Source organism: Panicum virgatum, chromosome 2N, assembly GCF_016808335.1.
Source record: "Panicum virgatum strain AP13 chromosome 2N, P.virgatum_v5, whole genome shotgun sequence".
Classification (NCBI taxonomy): Eukaryota; Viridiplantae; Streptophyta; class Magnoliopsida; order Poales; family Poaceae; genus Panicum; species Panicum virgatum.
The window spans coordinates 57,446,417-57,465,244 of record NC_053146.1 but is presented as its reverse complement, the minus strand read 5'-3'; the positions used below and the strand labels follow the sequence as shown (position 1 = coordinate 57,465,244).

The window sequence follows — 18,828 nt, the reverse complement described above, 5'->3', positions numbered from 1 at the left end:
CGTGATTAGATACTAAATTGCTATAGTAAAGCTACAGTAAATATATACTAATGATGGATTAATTTGGCTCATTACATTCGTCTTGTAGTTTACAGATGAGATTTATAATTAATTTTGTGATTAGTTTATGTTTAATACTTCAAATATGAAAAGATTCCTTTCAAAATTCCAAAACGGAAAACTAAACACACAAGGCAGTGCTGAGTAGAGCACTGCAAAACGGTGGTCCCAAAGTGTTTCTTCGAGGCCACCAGCCCGATTCTACACTAGTAGTAGGTGAGGAAACAATTCCTTCTACTGACGAGGTGTGCTCCGACTTCCTGACACCGCTCATTCTTAAGCAAAGTCTGATGCATGGAGTATAAGATATGCATGCTCCCATCTTTTGGGGAAAAAATGAACACAAAGAGAGTAGAGCACCGAGAAATAAGCACGCACATATCCGGTCGGCATAGTCTTTTTATCTTGTGTTGTTTCAGAACATAATTGAAGGAAAATAATTGTCTGCACAATTGAATTGTGTAATTTATTTGTTGCTTCCTTTTCTGGGGCTTGTTTCTTTTTAGCTAGCTCAGTGTCACATGCCGGGGCCGGGGCATCAGTCTCCATATGGCCAATCTCGAAAATGGACTTTTTTTAAAAAAAAAGTAAAAAAAAAAAGAAAATGGGCATATTAGAGTTGAACAAAGCAGACTGTTTAGCACTTTAGCCCAACTCCCTTTTGGCTCGCCCGTCCTCAACTCCCCCTCGAAATCTCGCCATGAGCTCGGCCCCCCTTGCCGGCGCCGATCTCGCGTCGGCGTCGTCCTCGGCGATGGGCGGCCACCACACCGACCGCTTCTTCAGGGCGCTGGCGGTCGCCTCCGCCTACATCCTCGTCCGCCGGTGGCGCGCGGCCTCGCCGAGCGGCCGCTGCCGGCGGAGATCGCCGCCGCGGCTGTGCTCTGCGCTGCGCCTCCGTGGCGTGGCTGTACGTGCTCCCCGCCCTGGGCCTCCGCCGGAGCTCGCACCGAAGTCGGCACCAAGATTAGTTGAACTGAAATTGCTGCCCCGTTGCTGGTACTAACCACCACTCTTCTTCTCTTCTGGTTTGTATTTTTTCCATTTTTCTGCCCCGATTGTGACCTGAGAAAATGTATGTGTAAGTACGGATCCGAATCCAAGATTATCTAGCAGGATAGCTGGATAGGAACGAGTAAGTATGGGATCTAACTGTCCAATCCAAGGTTAGTTGGATCACGGCTGTTCAAATGAATTGCTGATTCATATGAAAGATATAGGCTGGGGAGCCGTCAGCCAGTGACTGGCCAAAGAGATTTGTTCAAGGATTATCTGTGTATCTGTCACTTTTCGTCAATTCATTATTCCCCACTTGCAGTTCAAAATCACACAATTTTTGCTCATCTGCCTTGAGACTACAATCTATAATGTAAAGTGATTTCTGTAACGGCTATGTGGCTGGACGCACAAGCTGAGTTCACAATTACTAAGAACAAACAAGCATTGCTGTTTGATATGTCCATCGCGTTGTTTCTTGCATTATGCAGTCTTCAGCGTGATGACTTGCTTAGGCTTTATGCACTTCCAAAAACTTGATGTAGCTGGATTGTTCCTGATGCCACTTATTCCCAAACACCTACCTGGTTGCAAGAGGAGTGCACTCTCTCTCTCTCTCTCTCTCTCTCTCTCTCTCTCTCTCTCTCTCTCTCCCCCTCCCTCCCTCCCTCTTATTGTTTCTTCTAATGCGGAAGATAACTCTAGGAAGGGATGGCACAAGAATATATACGCAGTTGACAGCAGAGTACTTATGTTTTGCCCATATCCTTTGCCCTTTATTGTCATATGTTTTTTGCTTCGCATCATGTCTTTTCTAGCTCATTATACAGTGGTTACCAACAGCTAGAATGCTAGATTGGAGAATATAAATACAAAAGCTGAAGAGAGAATGGTGCCTAGAACTATATAGGGGTTGTGCGTTTGCAAAGTTTCAGGGAAAGTAAGGCATGCTGGGTTGCCTTGCCAACCCTTTCTCAGTCAGGATGGCTGGCACAGAAATTACTGGTTTCGGAAGCTCTGGTGTCAATCAAAGCAAATCCTTGCTTGCACTTGCCTAGAGGTAAATGTGCACAAGGGAATCAAACATGGTCTACAATCTTGGTACAAGGCATATACATACAGGGCAGCTTCATTTTTTGCTTGGAGTGAAGTGCACCGGAGGGCGTAGGCATAATAAGTACACCACCTAAGCTTGTGTATAAGTATTGTGGGCCGTCGAACCTGAAATGTACTAGTACACATTAAGTCCTTAAACTTGAGAACCGTACAAGTTTGTAGGTGACAAGCTAGCATAATGTAAACAGCTATTTAGCTACAAAAATAGTCAGGTACGTCAATCTGTGGATGGCTGACGTTCTTAAATTCTTCTTTATTTTTGTTGGAAAAAAAATCAATTAGCTTTCCTCTGATCTTACTCCGGCCATGAGTAGCCATGCCCGCATCAGGCCCCGTTCACTTCCCAAAAAAATTTCTACAGTACTCGTCACATCAAATTTTCGAACACATGCATGAAGCATTAAATGCAGTTGAAAAAAATAACTAATTACATAGTCTAACTGATTAGCACGAGATGAATCTTTTAAACCTAATTAGTTCATGATTGGACATTATTTGTCAAGTAACAACGAAACGTGCTACAGTAACTTTTCGCGAACTAAACGGGGCCTCACTCAACATCCTCAATCTCCGGTGGTTTGCTGGCAGGGTCAAGTGACAGAGGCTATCCTTGTGATCTTTCCATGTGCTCCTCATGTTCAGACTTCAGAGACTGGCACAGAAGACCAGCAATTGCATCAAGACTACGTGATGTGTCCAAGTGGTCAGTTGTTCTTTCATTTCATTGTCCTTTGCATTTATTCGTTACAGATCTACTCGATATTGCTGCTTTTTTGTAATGTACTATGTTCTTTAAACATAGTAACATACATTCATGTTCAACTGTCCCCCAGGCCATCATCTTACGGCTGATAAGAGGAACACTAGGATCTCTGAACTTAAGGATTGGATCGCACCAGCTTATTGTTTGTTGGTAACATCTTGCAGTCTCATGACTACCCGTGACTGCGGGGCTAATTGTGATTTTAAATAATGTCAGAAAGCATGACTATAAAGGGTCTGCAATTTTTTTCCAGGTTATGTAATTTTTCATGAGCTTTGTCTGTCTTACAGTTCGAACAGATACTTGGTTTAAGAATTTCCATTAAGATGCGTGTAACTAGCTCCGATCCAGACATACAAGATTGAACGAAGGTTGTACTATTCGATTGGTATCAATTGTATGATCATGTAGTGTTTTACGAGTTGTTATTATACGAGTAAACAATGCTGCAATATAACACTTGGTAGCCTTTTTTTTCTCGTTTGTCTCAATTGAAACGTCGGCTCAACTCCGTGCGATGTCCCTCATCATCGCAGTCTTTTCTGCCGATGTATGCGTACCAAGGGCAGCGCTTGCTCCTCGTACTGGCTATATGTTACTCGACACCCAATCGTGTGGCTGCAACTAAGCTTCCCAATACCTCTTATTCCTGACCCTGTCACCTTGATCATATGACCAATCCTTCAAACTTGACTCCTTAATATTATGGAGTTTCGCACACGGAAAGGCGCCCGTGGGGTTTCTTAGAAGAGGCGGTAGTTTTTTTTTTCTCAAATATGTAGGAGAGTTGCGCATCATTGATTAGGAGAAAAAACATTTTTTACAAAGCCCAATGCCGAGTGTAGACCTGGTCGGAACAAGTGGCGTACCGTTGCGTAGAGAAGAAACAACAATCTAAAAAGCATCTTCAAGAGCTTCTCCAAATCATACTAGCCAAATTCTATTTAGCTACCCATTTAATTATTCAAAAGGTAGGAAATCCAAGAGCTTCTTCATCTATCCCCTCCTCCACTCCATCCCCTTCTCCATGGCCGCACCCGCCAGCAGGACTGTCGCTCATGCCAAACTCCGCTAGCGTTTCGGAGCCGTGCGTCCTGAACTCCGCGTCAGTTCCTCTGGACGCCACTGCGCATCTACTCCATGGACTGGGTGGCTTCCCGCTTCCGCTGTGTCGTCGCTGAGGAGCGGAGGAAGCCGCGCGTGGGAGGGGGTGCGGGCCTGCGGGGAACCTGGGAGAGGACGGCGAGCCGCGCCGCTCGGCAAACAAAGCGAGCGGAGAGGGTGGGTTAGTGAGTTGGATACTGAGCACTAGGTTTTGGACAGTCTGTTGGATCTATTTTTTTACCATAATTACGCTATGTTTAGCTAACCAACCCATTTTAGAGAGACTCGTGGACATTTTAGAGAGACTCGTGGAGATGCTCTAAAACTTGTAAACTCTCTTCTTCGTATCTAAGACAACCCAACCTAAGAGGCTGTAGCTTGATGATCCGCAAACCTAAGAAACTAGCTAAGGCCACAAGCTATGGAAGGTTCCCATGGCATTTCCGGCGGCGCGGGACGCAGAGTGATTGCAAAAGGTAGGATATTTTTTGGAGCTGAAACCCACAAGGCCCCTACACTTCGCTCGTCGGCAGTGCTCCGCCTTGTCATGTGAACCAACGCTCCTGCCATCTGAATGCTTGGTTGCGAGACGGGACTCCTCATCTTTGGAGCATTTCAGGTGAAGCGTAAGCATTCCTTGGCTGGGGTTTTCCCGGTGATTCCTATTCCTAAAAGGATGTGTTCGTTGCCTCTCATGAACTAGCTGTAGCGCCGACAAGGTTTTTCTTCTTCTTTTTTTACCACTTCATTTTCGCACGGAGAAAGGGAGTGAGTGGATGGTAGAAGAGACAGCTCGCCACCTACCGCCTTTTATTGGGCCGCCTCCCCCGTCGTGGGCCCGTGCCGTTCATTATTGGATGGCAAAATAGCCAAATTGATATTTGAAGTCTTGCCAAAGGGTCAACTTCGTCCTTATATTTTTGTTTAGGCCAATTTGGTCCTTCAACTATTAAATTTGGAGTTAATTACATCCTTCATCCAAACTGCTATTATTAACACCGTTAAAACAGCTAACCCCCTTCAGGAAAAAACCCAATTGCCCTTCTTCCAGCGTTCCTCTACCAGACCATTTTTCCAGCGTCAAAAAAAAAAAACCGCAACACCGATGGCGGAAGGAAGCTCGTCATCCCCAAGATCCTCCACACCACCAGCCATCCGCCACTGCTGCTCCTCCTCTGCCTGTCGTGGGCAGGGGGAAGGGAATGGTGTTGCGCCTCCTCGCGGCATGCGGATTAAGGATCCGCCAGGGGTGCCCGGGATGCCTGCGGGTCTCGCCCAGGCTTTCTTCACGGCAGCTACTCGCTGTCATGGCGTCCAACAGCGACTTCCCGTTGTCTCCTTGTTCCGTATGTCTCACGGATCCCCTTTGCTCTCAATTACAAACATGCTGCGGTTCTTTTTTTTATTATTTTTTTGACGCTGGAAGAATGGTCTGGTTGATGAATGCTGGAAGAAGGCCAATTGGGTCTTTTCCTGATGGGGGTTAGTTGTTTTAACGGTGTTAGTAACAGCAATTTGGATGAAGGATGTAACTGATCCCAAATTTAATAGTTAGAGGACTAAATTGGCCTAAACAAAAGTACAGAGATGAAGTTGATCATTTGAAAAGAGTTCATGGACCAATTTAGCTATTTTTTCTTAGTGGATCCCCCTCAGGCCACCCGGCTCGCTGCTCGACGCCCTCAATAAAAAAGAGCCCAAGTTCGATCCGCGTCTCCTCCATTCTCCTCCACCCCCCTCCCCAGGATTGGGCTCCGTCTTCCTCGAGTCGACCGAGAAGCACAAGCACCCGACACCGTTCAACGCGGCGGTGCATGGCTGCATGCACGACTACTGCTTCGTCTACGTGACCGTCCCGGACCGCCACCACCACCGCCGTCCGCCGGAGCGCAGGCCCTCGGTAAAATGGCTGCCCGCTTACGCTGAGTATTCCTGAGCTGCCGGAACCGAAAATGCTCATCCCTGAATCCCTGATGTACCTGCACAGGGCCAGCCCTAATCTGAATGAGCTGATCTCGTCCCGCACGCCAACGATCAAACGAGGCATGCGGGCGGATCAGCGGAGCCTGACCGGCCGGAGCCGGCGAGGCGATTCGCGGCTCCGATGTCCTTGCCACACGGGATCGAGCTGACCAAATCTCAAGTGGGACGGGCGATGGAAGAGTTGGTTATGGGGTTTGAGGGGAAGCAATGGGTTTGACCTTGCGCCTACATTGGGCGAGAGGTACGGTGCGGCGGCCGCCGGCATCGGCAGATCGTCGCGACGAGGACAGGGCAACCCAAACGCGAAGAGGAAGAGGGGCTTATCTGAAGAAAAAAATCAGAAGTATTTATGTAACAATGATTATTTCTGATTTGTCTAATGAAATTCACTCCTCTGTTGTATTGCAGGGACAGGGAACGATGAATAAGTCACTGCAGGTCAGCCAACATCGTCATGACATTACTAGTACGATTCTGTTTGTTGCAAATACTGAGGTCAGACCAGTGAATGTGTGGACGGATCACCAATACTAGTAGAAATAACATTCAGTAATACACTGACTCAACATCCTGCACTATACTTAATGACACTCTGATGGCGCAGAGTAACATGCCATAGTATAGCTCTTTCTACATATGGTTTTGAGTAATTCGTTGTCATAGCCTCTCCTGAGTCTTGATAATCAACCTTTTCCCAACGCCTCCCATTCTGGACAAGCTTAGGTCACATGGATCAAAACTGATCAAGTGTGGCGTACTTATCATATATAAATTTTTCATCAAGCTGAGTCATAAAAACTACACATTATGCAAGTCAAGAGCTCCCCCCCCCCCCGAACCATAGAAGGTTAATAGATAAAAAAATGAGTCATTAATGCTTCTTCCACTTAAGCCCCAAAAAGGCACACTTGAAACCTTTGCATCCAAGAAACTGCCTTAGTCCCCCTATACTTGGAGCTAGCAAAGAGAAAGTCATGCCCACTTGTACTGTTTAGAATTTTGTTTGATTTTCATGGTATCTACGTAAGCACCACCCCATCGACTGGTCACCGCATAAACCAACATCATCCTAGCTTCTGTGCCTGAGCTTACCACTAATTTGTGGCAATAATGGAGACAATTTTTTTTATCAAAATAACATATTTGCAGCACGATTGTTCAATCAGATCATCCTCTTTTGCTGACGGACCTCTTTATCATCCCATCATGAAGCATGACAGTGGTCACTTACCAATGGAGTTCAGTAAAACTTAATGGGATAAATTAATTGAGAGGATATTAATCGATCAGTTGTTGCTGAAATAACTAAAGCGTAGTTATATAAATACAGAAATGGACAAATATGTACTGGGAAGGAGTATCTTCACCAATAGTATTTGATAAAATTAAGATTTAGGGATGCAACATTTGTAAGCTAAGTAGCGGTCATCATGTCAATTCGCACAGCACGGTATGTAAACTTTTTGTGATTCATAACGGCAGCAACTGTCCTCGATCCATTATCAATAACTTCTTTAACAACATTAGCGATGAACACATTTTGGCTGTATATAGAGATGTCATGGAGCAGCATCCTGCTTGAAACAAGCATGGTTATTGGTTAAGGCCTTTCGCAACGCAACATATGTTGCTTGAGTGTCGAGTATTGGTCATCTATCCACTTTTACCGAGCCAAATCACGAATGGCAATACCTCAAGTGAGCTTCTTGGCAGATTTGGTCCATCCACTTGCCTCTAGTTTTATCAGGTCACACTTAAAAACCTTTATGTCTAAGAAACAACCCATAGCCTATATGTGTGAAGTTAGGAAAAGCAAAAGGCACGCCCACTTATACTCTTTGGAACCCTGATTTTCAAGCCATTACATAAGCATTGGGCCGGCGGCAGGTCACCGCGCAGAATTGAGCATCATCCAAAGACAAAGCTTACTGCTGAATGCTGATTGACGGAGGAGATAGTGGAGACAACTTTGTGACAAACCTCCCTTGCGTTCTGTCACCAAGCATTTGCCAATAAACAACAAAAGTTCATTAACTTTGCATGGGACAAATAATTAATCAGAGGGAATATTAGCTGATAGAGAAACAACACATATCTGCACAGCCGCATCATTTTGCTTTGTTGTACTAACGTTAAATAATTGTGCTACGTAATATGAATTTCTGTGGAAAACCTAAAATCCTCTTTGGCTCTCCACCTGACTACAATTCATATAATACTATAGTTAAATTTTGATATGTACGTTAACGTTAAGGAACATGGAGTGCATGTTTAATTTTATCAAATTCAATTAGGTTAGTAATGATGAATAGTATTGGATCTTAATTTCATCTATTTATTGTATTGCTGTATGAGAAATATAATGAACTTTTCTAGCAACTCCAAGAGACTATATCTTTCCCCATTGTTAGGCCTCCAAATGATAATTTAGAGAGTAAGATTTAGAAAGACGTTGGGAGATGCTCATTAACGTGTGTAGCTTTATTGCCATGGTAAGCTCAGGTAATTGCATGGTAAGTTCTTAATGTTCCAGGGGAAATTCAAAGCAGTGATCATGTCACCAGATGCAGATCTATATATTTTATAACGCGCATCATTTCAGCCTTTTTAATTAGATACGAACAAGTGCGCCTTTTCTCAAAAACAATAAGAAGAAAAGATCCTCTCGAACTGCTCTGATCCCCACACCAGGAGCGTATAATTGCCGCATAAAAAGAACTCCATGACAAGTATGTGCTCCTATATGCTTTGGCTATGTCGTCACATTATATAGTAGTTATCCAGTCCCACTGTTCTCTTTTCATCACTTAGGTACGGAACACCAGGAAACTCAGGTTTGATAGTTTTCAACTGACAAAAAGTGTCTTTGTTTCGCGCGTTTCACCTGATTTTTTAGGGACTCTTATTAGTGATCAGTTTGTTAACTTGCTATATCTCTATAGTATGTCCTATATGGGATATGAAACTGCCCTTGGAGATTTCTAACTTACAACTAGAGATAACTGGATTTAGCACTCTAGCTAAACTCTTTCCTTGGTGTGGAAATAGAATTTACTTCTCTTTATTTTTATGGAACTGCTTCATGTATAATTTTGAAATATAATGGCTCTTTTTGAACGCCCAGTAGCTAGGTAACAATGCGTATGTCACTGGCGGGCAGGAGTAACAATTCACGTTTTTTACTATCAAGTGGCAAAAAAGTTTGCAGCTGGGAATGACTTATTTACCGCGACTATATATATAGCCACGTATCCAGACAGCTTAAAGCTATTTGGTTTAATCTCTTCATTTGTTTGGAAGATGACTCGAGCATAATCCACATCGCTTGCCTCCACCATGTAAATGTAATCTTCAATATACTAAGGACTATGAGACCCAAACGGTATATGTCAGACAAATATGCGATTTTCTTTCCGTTCATCTCTGGCGCTTCGTACCCCCTGAACCACCACCGCAACCCGCCGATGGCGCGCGACCTCGACCCGGCCGGGCGCCACGTGGCTCGGCGGCTCCGCGCTTGCTCGGCCGCGTACATGGCGCTGGGCGCCTCGCTGCTCGTCGCCGCCGGCGACCACGACCGCGAGCGCGCCGTCGTGGGCTTCCTGCCGTGGATGGCAGGGACGGCGCTCCTGCTGCTCTCCTCCGTCGCCACCCGCCTCCCCGCGGTGGCCGCCGGCGTGGCACAGGATGTGCTCGAGGAGCTTTGCGCTTCAGCGCCTGCAACTGTTATAGCTCTGGCACACAAACTGATGCGTCGTCACCCTCTTTGATGATCTTGGTGTCGTGTTTGATTTCTCTACGGTATCCATAGTGCTTTTGTTTATATGTTTATTATATATATGAAGTATATATACTCTACAGTTCAAAAAAAACTATATATACTCTGTACAATATTTTCAGAATCTGTGTAGTGTTTCTTTGACCCCCGCACACCGTACCACATCGTAGGATCGCCGCATAATTAAAGAATACTTTGTAAGGGAGCGCGTCTATATATATCGCCAACCTTGCCCAGGATCCATGGGTGATCTGTTTTGAGCACTTGAGAATTAATCCCTTCTTTTTAACTTTGGACACCGTTGCTTCCTAGGCCAGTAACGACGACGACGTACGCGTATGTCACGAGCAAAAGGGCAAGCCCTGCCTATGTCATGGCAGCACCCAACATGTCCGCGGAAAATACTTACACAACCCACCGGACTATCGTACGTACGTGCATAGGTTATGAGTGTCAACATCGAACAATAGTAACTTGTACTAAAAAATATTTGCAAAAATGGCACTGTACTCTATATATACAAACCAGATCTCACGGTTAAAATAGTAGCTAGATTAAATCGCAAAAATAACATCCACACAAACTGAGCGAGGATGATAACGGTGGAGTGTATATGACTTCAGTGCAACGACTTCGCTAGATTGCCACGACAATTACTTCTTAACAAACTGCCTGATGATCTACCTAATTAAAGAACGTATATGAACGATAGCCCTAACACACTGCTACGACGTATAATTGTCTACTAAGATTCTGCAAGCCACACATCTATACCTAGTCTAATCTAACTACTCCTGATGGCGAAAATAATCCAACCGGCCGGCCGCTTTCGTTCTGCACCTGATGAACATAGTATCAATCTGCTGCTGCCGGCGGTGGTGTCGTCGATCGGTTCCGCTCACGACGGCGGCGCTGGCGCGTCCATCGGCGGCACGGGCCCCCCTGCTCAATCCAAACCACAACGCATGGATAAATAAGTTTCCTAACAGGCATGCGCATGGATATGTATATGTAGTATATACTATACATATACAGTAGTACTACGACTTACTGAGGCACTGGCGAAGCGTGCCGAAGGGCACCGCGACGCCGCACGCGCGGGGGAGCGCCGCCGCGCGCGGGCGCAGCTCGCCGCTCATCACGTGGCACAGGCAGACGGGCGCGTCCTTCACCAGCGACCTCACCCCGTCGCAGCACGCCGCCGCGGGCGCCGCCAGGAAGCTGGTGGCGTTGGCGCCGAGGAAGTCCGCGCACGCCGCCAGCCCCGACAGGGGCGTGCTGCACTCCGCCGGCTGCGGCGAGGGCGGCGCCGGCGCCGCGGCGCCGGAGCTGGAGCCGCCGCAGGGTGGCAGGAAGCTGGGCCGCGGCAGGCCCGGGATGCAGGGGATCGGCGGGAGCGGCAGCGCCGGCGCGCCGGAGTCGTTGCAGGGGGGCAGGAACCGGGGGCGCGGCAGCCCCGGGATGCAGGGGATTGGCGGGAGCGGCACCCGTCGTGCTGGTGGCAGTGGTCGCAGCGGCGGCAGCGGCGCGCCGGAGCCGTCGCAGGGTGGCAAGAACCGGGGACGCGGCAGGCCGGGGATGCAGGGGATCGGTATCCGTGGCCGCCAGAAGGACGGCGGCTGCGGAGCAGCCTCTTCCGCTTGCGGCTGGACCCTGGCCGCCGACGAGGGGCCGAGGCTGGCTGCCACGGCGGCGAAGAGGAGGAGGAAGGCGATCGTGCACTTGGACGGCGCCATCGCTTGGATGCCAAGGTGGGATTGTTGTTTCGTTGTGTCGGGTACAAGGGGCGTCTATTTATTGGACTTGTGTCGTGTTGAGATAGAGGATTTAAACGGCAAAACCGTTGCTCGGAAGATGGGTTTATCTCCAGATTATTCCATTGTGTCGTGTACCCACAAGATTGGACTCTATCACCTCTGCTTTAATCATGAGTTTAATCGCTAAATTTTGGTTCTAGGGTGCGGAGGGTTGTTTTTTTCAAAGGGAAGACAAGCAATGATGTTATTTATTTTCTTTTCAAAAATAATACACATCTTTTTTTCTTCCATAAAACAATGATGTCAATTAATATCATTCCAAAACCATTAAGCAACAATATCATTTATTTTTCTTCTAAATAATACACATCTTTCTTTTCCTTCCATAAATAATGATGTCAATTAAGCTCCTTCCAAAAGAAAAAATGATGTGAATTATGAGGCCAATGTATGTGCAAAGGAAAGTATATATGTATGCTAAAGGAAAGTAATACGTGGGTACAAGAGATGGGTATAGGAAATTGCTGGCAGAGTTTTGAATTTCGTTTGTCAAAAAATTTCGGACATGGCCGAAATCATCGAATTTCGCGAAATTTAGGCCGAAATTCATTTTAGACTATTTTTAAAAATACTTTTAAATATATTTAAATTATTATTTCCGAAATTTTTAAATTTCGAAGGGGGCAAAATCACCAAATTTCGTGAAATTTCACCGAAATTTTGAACACTGATTGCTGGTGTAAAAAGTAATAAGATTTTAGTGGAAAACATGGACGAAACAAATCTCCCCCTCCCTTTCGTCAAGATTTTTGGCATGACAAGTGGGCCCTCCATGAGAGTACGGTGGGCCTAATCTTGGTGATAAATGTTTTCAATTATTTCAACTTTTATAGTATAGAAGATACACAGACCCTGGTACGCACGCACACCTATTTATTGGATGGCCAAGTACTCTTAAGATAGAGAATGTAAACGGTAATAATGTTTTTGTTGCTCTTTATGTATCTTTGAGGTTTTCTATCCTCTCTTGTACCAAAAAGATTGGACTCTAGCACGTACCTGTTGCATAATTTAACTAGAATATAATATAAAGATTTGGTTTTATGAAAGAGAATGCAGTACATAAATATGTGCACTGTAGATAAAGCAAACAATCAAACTCATACTTGTATGGGAGGACAGACAACCAAATTTTGAGGTTGAGAAAATCACCACATATGCCATGTTGTTCTGAAGATCAGTTTACCTCGAGGTTTTCTATCTTCCAAAAATATTAGACTCTATCACCTCTACTCTTATGCGTGGCGATTTATCTAAAGATTAAACCTATCGATGTAAATAGATTTCACCACATAATTTGATTTTCGAATTTACAGATTACGTTTTAGAAAATGTTGTTGTTATTTTAGCATAGTCTGCTGGAGTTCCGTTTTTTGTTCTTTTTCTCCTCCCCTGTTTTTGTTGTTCTTCTGTAGTCTGTCTTACACCTAGAACGGTTTCAGTTGTGTGGGGGTTCGGTGTTGTTTGTATTTTTTTAAAAAAAACTTTCTTCTAATAAAAATTATAGCAATTCTCTTGCCGTTCAGTTAAAAAAATTGAAGCAGTGAGCAACTTGAGAATATTTTTACCCTACACAGTGCAGTCCAAACAGTGTCCGAAATTTACAAGAATGTGATTGCATCACAATGTTTATTTGCTTTCATGGAGCAGTTCTGACATTAGTAAGCAGTGATCGCTGCGTGTAAGATTAAGAAAAAGGGACCAGCAGCAAGTAGGAAAAGAGATGAGTTAAGAATTAGAAAACTCATAACCGAACACTTTTGCTAGATCCGGAAAGGAGGAAAAGATAAAATGGCAGAAACGTTTTAACTCTATATTTCTAAAAAAAACACCAGTATCAGTTCCTTTCAAAAAAAATGACATTAGTACTACCACAAGGATATCTGCATAGACCCGGCCCATTCCTATAAGAACCTCGGAACGTAAATCGACAGTCACCACAGATGCATCTCTATTATCGAGCGTAAATGCGTAATCATCTTTAATTAAGAGAATCCAAATCGAATCTGATAAACTTAGGGCAATTTATTTTTTTATCATATCATGCAATCTGCACGTGCTGTTAACACAAAGCTAACTCTTATTCATAATACACTAGATATATAACTGCTAACTCTTTTTTTCCTCCGGCATTATTTGCAATTCTGCAGTTAATCTACGCATCCAATCTAATCAAGCTAATCTATTCCAAACCGCCTGCTGCTACTGGTGGTACGGTGGCTTTCCTGCAAAAGCATAACAAGCATACATGGTTCGATAAGAACACTAACAACCCTGGCATCACACGATAACAATTGCTAGCTAGAAAAATTAGTTGAAACGAAGAAGAAATCAATACCATGTGAGATGCTTATGTTGCAGGACTAGGCGGCAACAACGGCGGCACCGGTTCCGCTGATCAATGAGACCAATGTTCATCACAGATTAGATGCTACAGTGTGTGTGTGTGTGTGTGTGTGTGTGTGTGTGTGTGTGTGTGTGTGAGTGAGTGTGTGTGTGTGTGTGTGTGTGTGTAAACATGAAACTGCTTAATTAGCAAGACACGGGCATAGCTAGACGGTAGTCAACTCACTTTGGCACTTGGAGAGCGTTTCCACCGGCAACGCGACGCCGCAGGTCGCCGGGAGGTCCGCCACGCGGGTGAAGTCCGTGTTCGCCGGCATGAGGTTGTCGATGTCGCCGTTCGTGGCGTGGCAGAGGCAGACGGCCGCGCCGTCGACGAGCGACTCGAGGCCCCTGCAGCAGGTGCTCGAAGGCGCCGGCACGCTCGCGTCGGTGAGGAAGTCCAGGCACGGGGTCATCCCCATGAACCACGACACGCACGACGACGCCGTCGCCTGCTCCTCGCCCGGCGACGGCGACGGCGCCGGCGACGGGGCGCAGCAGCCGGGCTCGGCCCTGGCGGCTTGCGAGGGCCCTGGCGCGGTGGCGACGACCAGCGCCAAGGCGAGGAAGAGGCTGGCGACGAGCTTCGAGGACGCCATGGCTGCTTGCTGCGGAGGCTTCTTGGTGCGCGTGTATGGGGGCGATGGGCGTGCGACCTCCGTCCACAGGCGTGTTTATATAATGCTTCGAGTAGAAGATAGTTTCTGTTGAAATGGTTCCGTGCAGATAAAATTTGTTAGATTTCTCGTGGTTTTGGATGTGATCGTAGCTGTTTGTTGTGGGGTTGTTGGTTTAGATTCTTGAGGATTCGATCGGCACGGAAGATATGAACACTGTGGCGACAGGGGTGTTTAGTTGGTGAAAAAGTTTAGGTTTGAGTACTGTAGCACATTTTGTTATTATTTGGTAATTGATATCTAATTATGAATTAATTAGACTTAAAAGATTTTTCTCATTCTAATCAGTTAAACTGTGCAATTAATTATTTTTTCCGACTGCATTTAATGTTCTATGTATGCGTTCGAAGATTTGATGTGACAGGTATTGTAGGAAGTTCTTTGGAACTAAACGCCGCCTTAGTTTGTTGCAGGTTGGGTTTTTCCCATCAAGAAATTCAGCAAAGTCCCATAGCATGCTAGCTGCTTGCATTATTTCGTCTTGCATGCATGCATGTTGCCTTGTAGTAACTTGCAAGAACCCCTCAACAAAATGCTAAGGATTTATTTGTTGATTTCAGATGCATTGCATTTCGTCTTGCATGCGCGAGGATGAGGAACATTGAACCATCAACGAATTATAGACGTAAACATAAAAAAGAGAAATGGGACTGGGGCCAAATTTTTATCATAATGTTGCCGCTCATGTTCAGCCATACAATCATGGTCACAAACGATCACACCACATTATTGTCGGACACGACAGAGCACACAAACCACCCACAACCTAGCGGCTGGGTGCATGCGAAATAAAGGACTAGGAGGTACTCAGCGGCACCCATGGCGACCACTCCATGCATGGAGGTGGATCGTCGGAGACCTGGCGGCGGCGGCTGGCCTGGGCTGGTCAGGCTTGGACCCTGGGCACGGCCTTGCACACCAGCGGCGTGGCCATCTCCAGCGACATGTTCAGGCGCTCCGACAGGTCGACGCCGCCGCCGCCCGCCGCGGGCGCCCACTCGAACCGGTGCAGCAGCTGGGCGGTCCAGAGGTGGGTGGTGGCCAGCGCCAGCATCTTGCCCGGGCACACGCGGCGGCCGGCGCCGAAGGGGGCCAGGCGGAGGTCGCCCCCGAGCACGTTCACGTCCTCCTCCTGGAAGCGCTCCGGGCGGAACGCCTCCGGCTCGGCCCAGACGGCCGGGTCGTGCGCGATGGCCCACATGTTCACCATCGCCGTCGTGCCGGCGGGGACCAGGTGGCCGCCGACGTGCGCGTCGTGGACGGCGAGGCGCGCCCATGAGAGGAGCGGCCCGGGAGGGTGCACGCGCAGCGTCTCCTTGACGATGCACTGGGTGTAGGGGAGGCTGGCGAAGGGTGCAGCACCATCCTCGCCATGATCCACTCCATCAGGATCGCCACCGTGTCGGCGCCTCTGAATATCATTTCCTGATGATGAAAACAAAATCAAAACATCGAACAAAAAACGAGCGTAAATTCAAACTTCAAATGCAATAAAAGATCAATTAAAGAGCGTGCATTGTGCTAGTTGGAAGAAAACTCGATCGTACCCAGAGAAAGTGTTGCAGGCAAAAGAGACTAGTGAAGGAGGAGCTGAGGCCGCTTTATTAGCAGTCTGTGACATGCTTTGTAAGGACAAAGCTAAGAAAGGCCCCCATTGCGTTGAGATGTGCAGCCTTGCACAGCGGGCCAATGCGGTGTTCCTCGAGGGTTTCACGTGCAATAGCAAATGCCCTGAGCTAAAGGAACCCCCTTCCATCAAGGCTTGCGAGGATGGATGCCAAAAAAAATACGAGGCTGGACTTGCGGAGATCATCAAGGCGTGCCACACCATCTGTGGTACGGGAGAGACAGACCCTTCTCGCATCAAGACCTGCAAGAAGTCCTGCACCTCGCCCACTATCGCCAACGCTCCTAAACGTGGATGATGTGGAAGTGAGCCACCTATGCATCATCGGCTGGCTGCGCACGCCCATGGTTAGCACCTGATGCTCCTGCGTGAAGCTACACTATTAATTTCCTTACCTAGCTAATTGCTTTTATTCCTACTATCCACCGATCGAAGGATAGATTGATACCCTTTCAGCGTGTGGATCGAAAGTCCTTTCCAAATATACAAAAAGATTTGGTTATTTTTTGTTTGGTCAAATAAGTGCTAAATGCACGGGTTCCGCGTGCCACGATGGCTAAATGTACACGACTATGATTATATATTATTTACTTAAGTACATAATTTGTGAGTGTTCATAGCCGTGGCGAGCCTGTGATCCTCCTGTTGTAACAAACTCTATTTCTTCTACATAATACAAAGATGCGCAACTCTCCTGCGTATTCGAGAAGAAAAAAAAGAGTAAACTCCATTTTTAGCCGCCCAACTATCATCTAAGTTCGATTTTGGTAATCCAACTCCAAAACTGAGTGTTCTTGGCCATCAAACAACCAAAACCATTCTTATCTGGCCATTGGATGGTTTTGCTGGGTGGTTTATTGGGGGGTAAAGTCTGTTTTTCAACCCTGAACTATCACGATAGTCCGATTTTGGCCCTTGAACTACGAAACCGGACATCCTACACCTCCAACTAACGAAACCGTTTGAAAAACAACCCTGGCTCAGCCAAAGGCGGTTTACTGTAGCAAAACCGCCTTTGGCTGAGCCAGGATTGTTTTTCAAACGGTTTCGTTAGTTGGGGGTGTAGGATGTCCGGTTTCGTAGTTCAAGGGCCAAAATCGGACTATCGTGATAGTTCAGGGTTGAAAAACGGACTTTACCCTTTATTGGGTGACTTGGATGCCATGTAGTAGTAGTTTTGCTGACATCACATGGCGGTAGAGCCCACCTTTTGGCCCTCCTCTCTCCTCTCCCTTTCCCCTCTCTTCTCTCCTGTCCTCTCCCTCTCTTCCCACTCTGCGCCGCCTGCCGCCCTCCCCCACGCCTCCAGCTCGCCCGCCCGGCTGCGCTGGCCCGCAACGGAACTGGAGCTAGTGGCGGAGCTCAAGCTCACCCAGCCGACTGCGTTGGTCCGTGGTAGAGCTGCAGCTCGCCCGACCGTCGGAGCTGGCTACCACCCTAGCCACGACCCCCGCTGGAACCGGCCTCACCGCCGCCTTCATCACCCTCTCGATCGCCCGCTGTGCTGCCACAATCTCCCCGCCCGCGAACTTCTCCTCCGCGCTAAGCAGCGCGTCCCCGACACTGACGATGATGAGGACGACGACGACAACGTCCCACGTTCCTCTACGCCCGCTGGTGCTGAAGATCCTGGGAGAATAGTGCTCACGTCAAAACATTGCAGCAGGAGAGAGAGAGGAAGGTTGACAGGTGGGCCCATCACCACATGGTATTTACGTCACTCAAACCACCTAGCAAAACCGTCCAATGGCCAAATATGAATGGTTTTTGTAGTTTGATGGTCAAGAATATCTGGTTTTAGAGTTAGATAACCAAAATCGAACTATGAATGGTCAAAAATGAACTTTACCAAAAAAAATTGTGAATATTCCTAGCTTGCCAACAATACAATCTTGTCAGCTTGTGCGTTTCTGTTTCTCAAGGCAGTTGTTGCCTCAGACGGTCGAGCAGAGCTTGCCCACCATCTCAACCTGAGTCTGCTTCAACCAGAGAGCCCCTTCTTTCCAAAACAAGGGCGAATCCAAAATTTCATTACCCAAGAGCAACGAAATAACTAGTAGTTGTGTTCCGTCAAGAGGAAGCTCCCCACCAGGGAGTTCTCGAGTTCTAGTACTGCGGGTGCTCGTATGAATCCAAAACTTTGTATCATAAACTCCTTTTGTTCATCTTGTGCCCATCTCTTTGCATTGTCCGGTCTCGTCGTTTACTATTCAATCTCCATGACAATAATTTTGCACGACAGTCAACAGTATGACAAAGATTAAATTCAGTTGAACTTATTGCAGTACAGGATAACTGATTCTCAAATCATGCTCAAATATGAACAAATTCGCGAGTCACATTCTCCATACTTCAGCGTGTTACGCTTCATTGCAGAGAGGTTGTCCAGTGTTTGACCCTGCTTCATAACTGAGGCATAGGCACCACCGCACCAGTAATAAACCCATGGCGCTCAGGAGTAAAATACAAAACAACATGAGCAATTATCCCTAGAAGAGTACTCACTAGCTTTAAAACTGAAA

The 18,828-nt window shown here is 46.6% G+C and overlaps 3 protein-coding genes and 1 long non-coding RNA gene across 4 annotated transcripts; 1 reads left to right on the top strand and 3 right to left on the bottom strand.

Moving 5' to 3' along the window:
• The first annotated feature begins 731 nt into the window (after positions 1 to 731).
• On the top strand, positions 732 to 3,363 carry LOC120658479. Its single transcript, XR_005668692.1, has 3 exons — positions 732 to 1,059; positions 2,761 to 2,875; positions 3,006 to 3,363. It is a non-coding gene; the product is annotated as an uncharacterized LOC120658479 (long non-coding RNA).
• Positions 3,364 to 10,698: 7,335 nt separating this feature from the next.
• On the bottom strand, positions 10,699 to 11,536 carry LOC120662806 (vegetative cell wall protein gp1-like). The gene is made up of 2 exons (XM_039941876.1): positions 10,852 to 11,536; positions 10,699 to 10,742 (listed from the first exon to the last, which is right to left on the bottom strand). The coding sequence occupies exons 1-2, from the start codon at positions 11,534 to 11,536 to the stop codon at positions 10,699 to 10,701; spliced, it is 729 nt and encodes a 242-aa protein (XP_039797810.1).
• Positions 11,537 to 13,819: 2,283 nt separating this feature from the next.
• LOC120662805 (non-specific lipid-transfer protein C6-like) lies at positions 13,820 to 14,601 on the bottom strand. The gene is made up of 2 exons (XM_039941875.1): positions 14,190 to 14,601; positions 13,820 to 13,842 (listed from the first exon to the last, which is right to left on the bottom strand). The coding sequence occupies exons 1-2, from the start codon at positions 14,599 to 14,601 to the stop codon at positions 13,820 to 13,822; spliced, it is 435 nt and encodes a 144-aa protein (XP_039797809.1).
• Positions 14,602 to 15,565: 964 nt separating this feature from the next.
• LOC120662804 (cytochrome P450 78A5-like) lies at positions 15,566 to 18,713 on the bottom strand. The gene is made up of 3 exons (XM_039941874.1): positions 18,658 to 18,713; positions 17,679 to 17,935; positions 15,566 to 16,104 (listed from the first exon to the last, which is right to left on the bottom strand). The coding sequence occupies exons 1-3, from the start codon at positions 18,711 to 18,713 to the stop codon at positions 15,566 to 15,568; spliced, it is 852 nt and encodes a 283-aa protein (XP_039797808.1).
• Between the last annotated feature and the right edge of the window lie 115 nt (positions 18,714 to 18,828).

What these genes read in the sequence shown, in the direction of transcription:
- LOC120662804 (XM_039941874.1), bottom strand. Translation starts at nt 18,713, where the DNA reads ATGAAGCAGGGTCAAACACTGGACAACCTCTCTGCAATGAAGCGTAAC. An exon ending in ATGAAGCGTAACACGCTGAA is followed by an intron (nt 17,936 to 18,657) that starts GTATGGAGAATG and finishes CTATTCTCCCAG; the next exon opens with GATCTTCAGCACCAGCGGGC. An exon ending in GGACCAACGCAGTCGGCTGG is followed by an intron (nt 16,105 to 17,678) that starts GTGAGCTTGAGC and finishes TTTCATCATCAG; the next exon opens with GAAATGATATTCAGAGGCGC.
- LOC120662806 (XM_039941876.1), bottom strand. Translation starts at nt 11,536, where the DNA reads ATGGCGCCGTCCAAGTGCACGATCGCCTTCCTCCTCCTCTTCGCCGCC. An exon ending in CACGCTTCGCCAGTGCCTCA is followed by an intron (nt 10,743 to 10,851) that starts GTAAGTCGTAGT and finishes TGGATTGAGCAG; the next exon opens with GGGGGCCCGTGCCGCCGATG.
- LOC120662805 (XM_039941875.1), bottom strand. Translation starts at nt 14,601, where the DNA reads ATGGCGTCCTCGAAGCTCGTCGCCAGCCTCTTCCTCGCCTTGGCGCTG. An exon ending in AACGCTCTCCAAGTGCCAAA is followed by an intron (nt 13,843 to 14,189) that starts GTGAGTTGACTA and finishes ATGCTTTTGCAG; the next exon opens with GAAAGCCACCGTACCACCAG.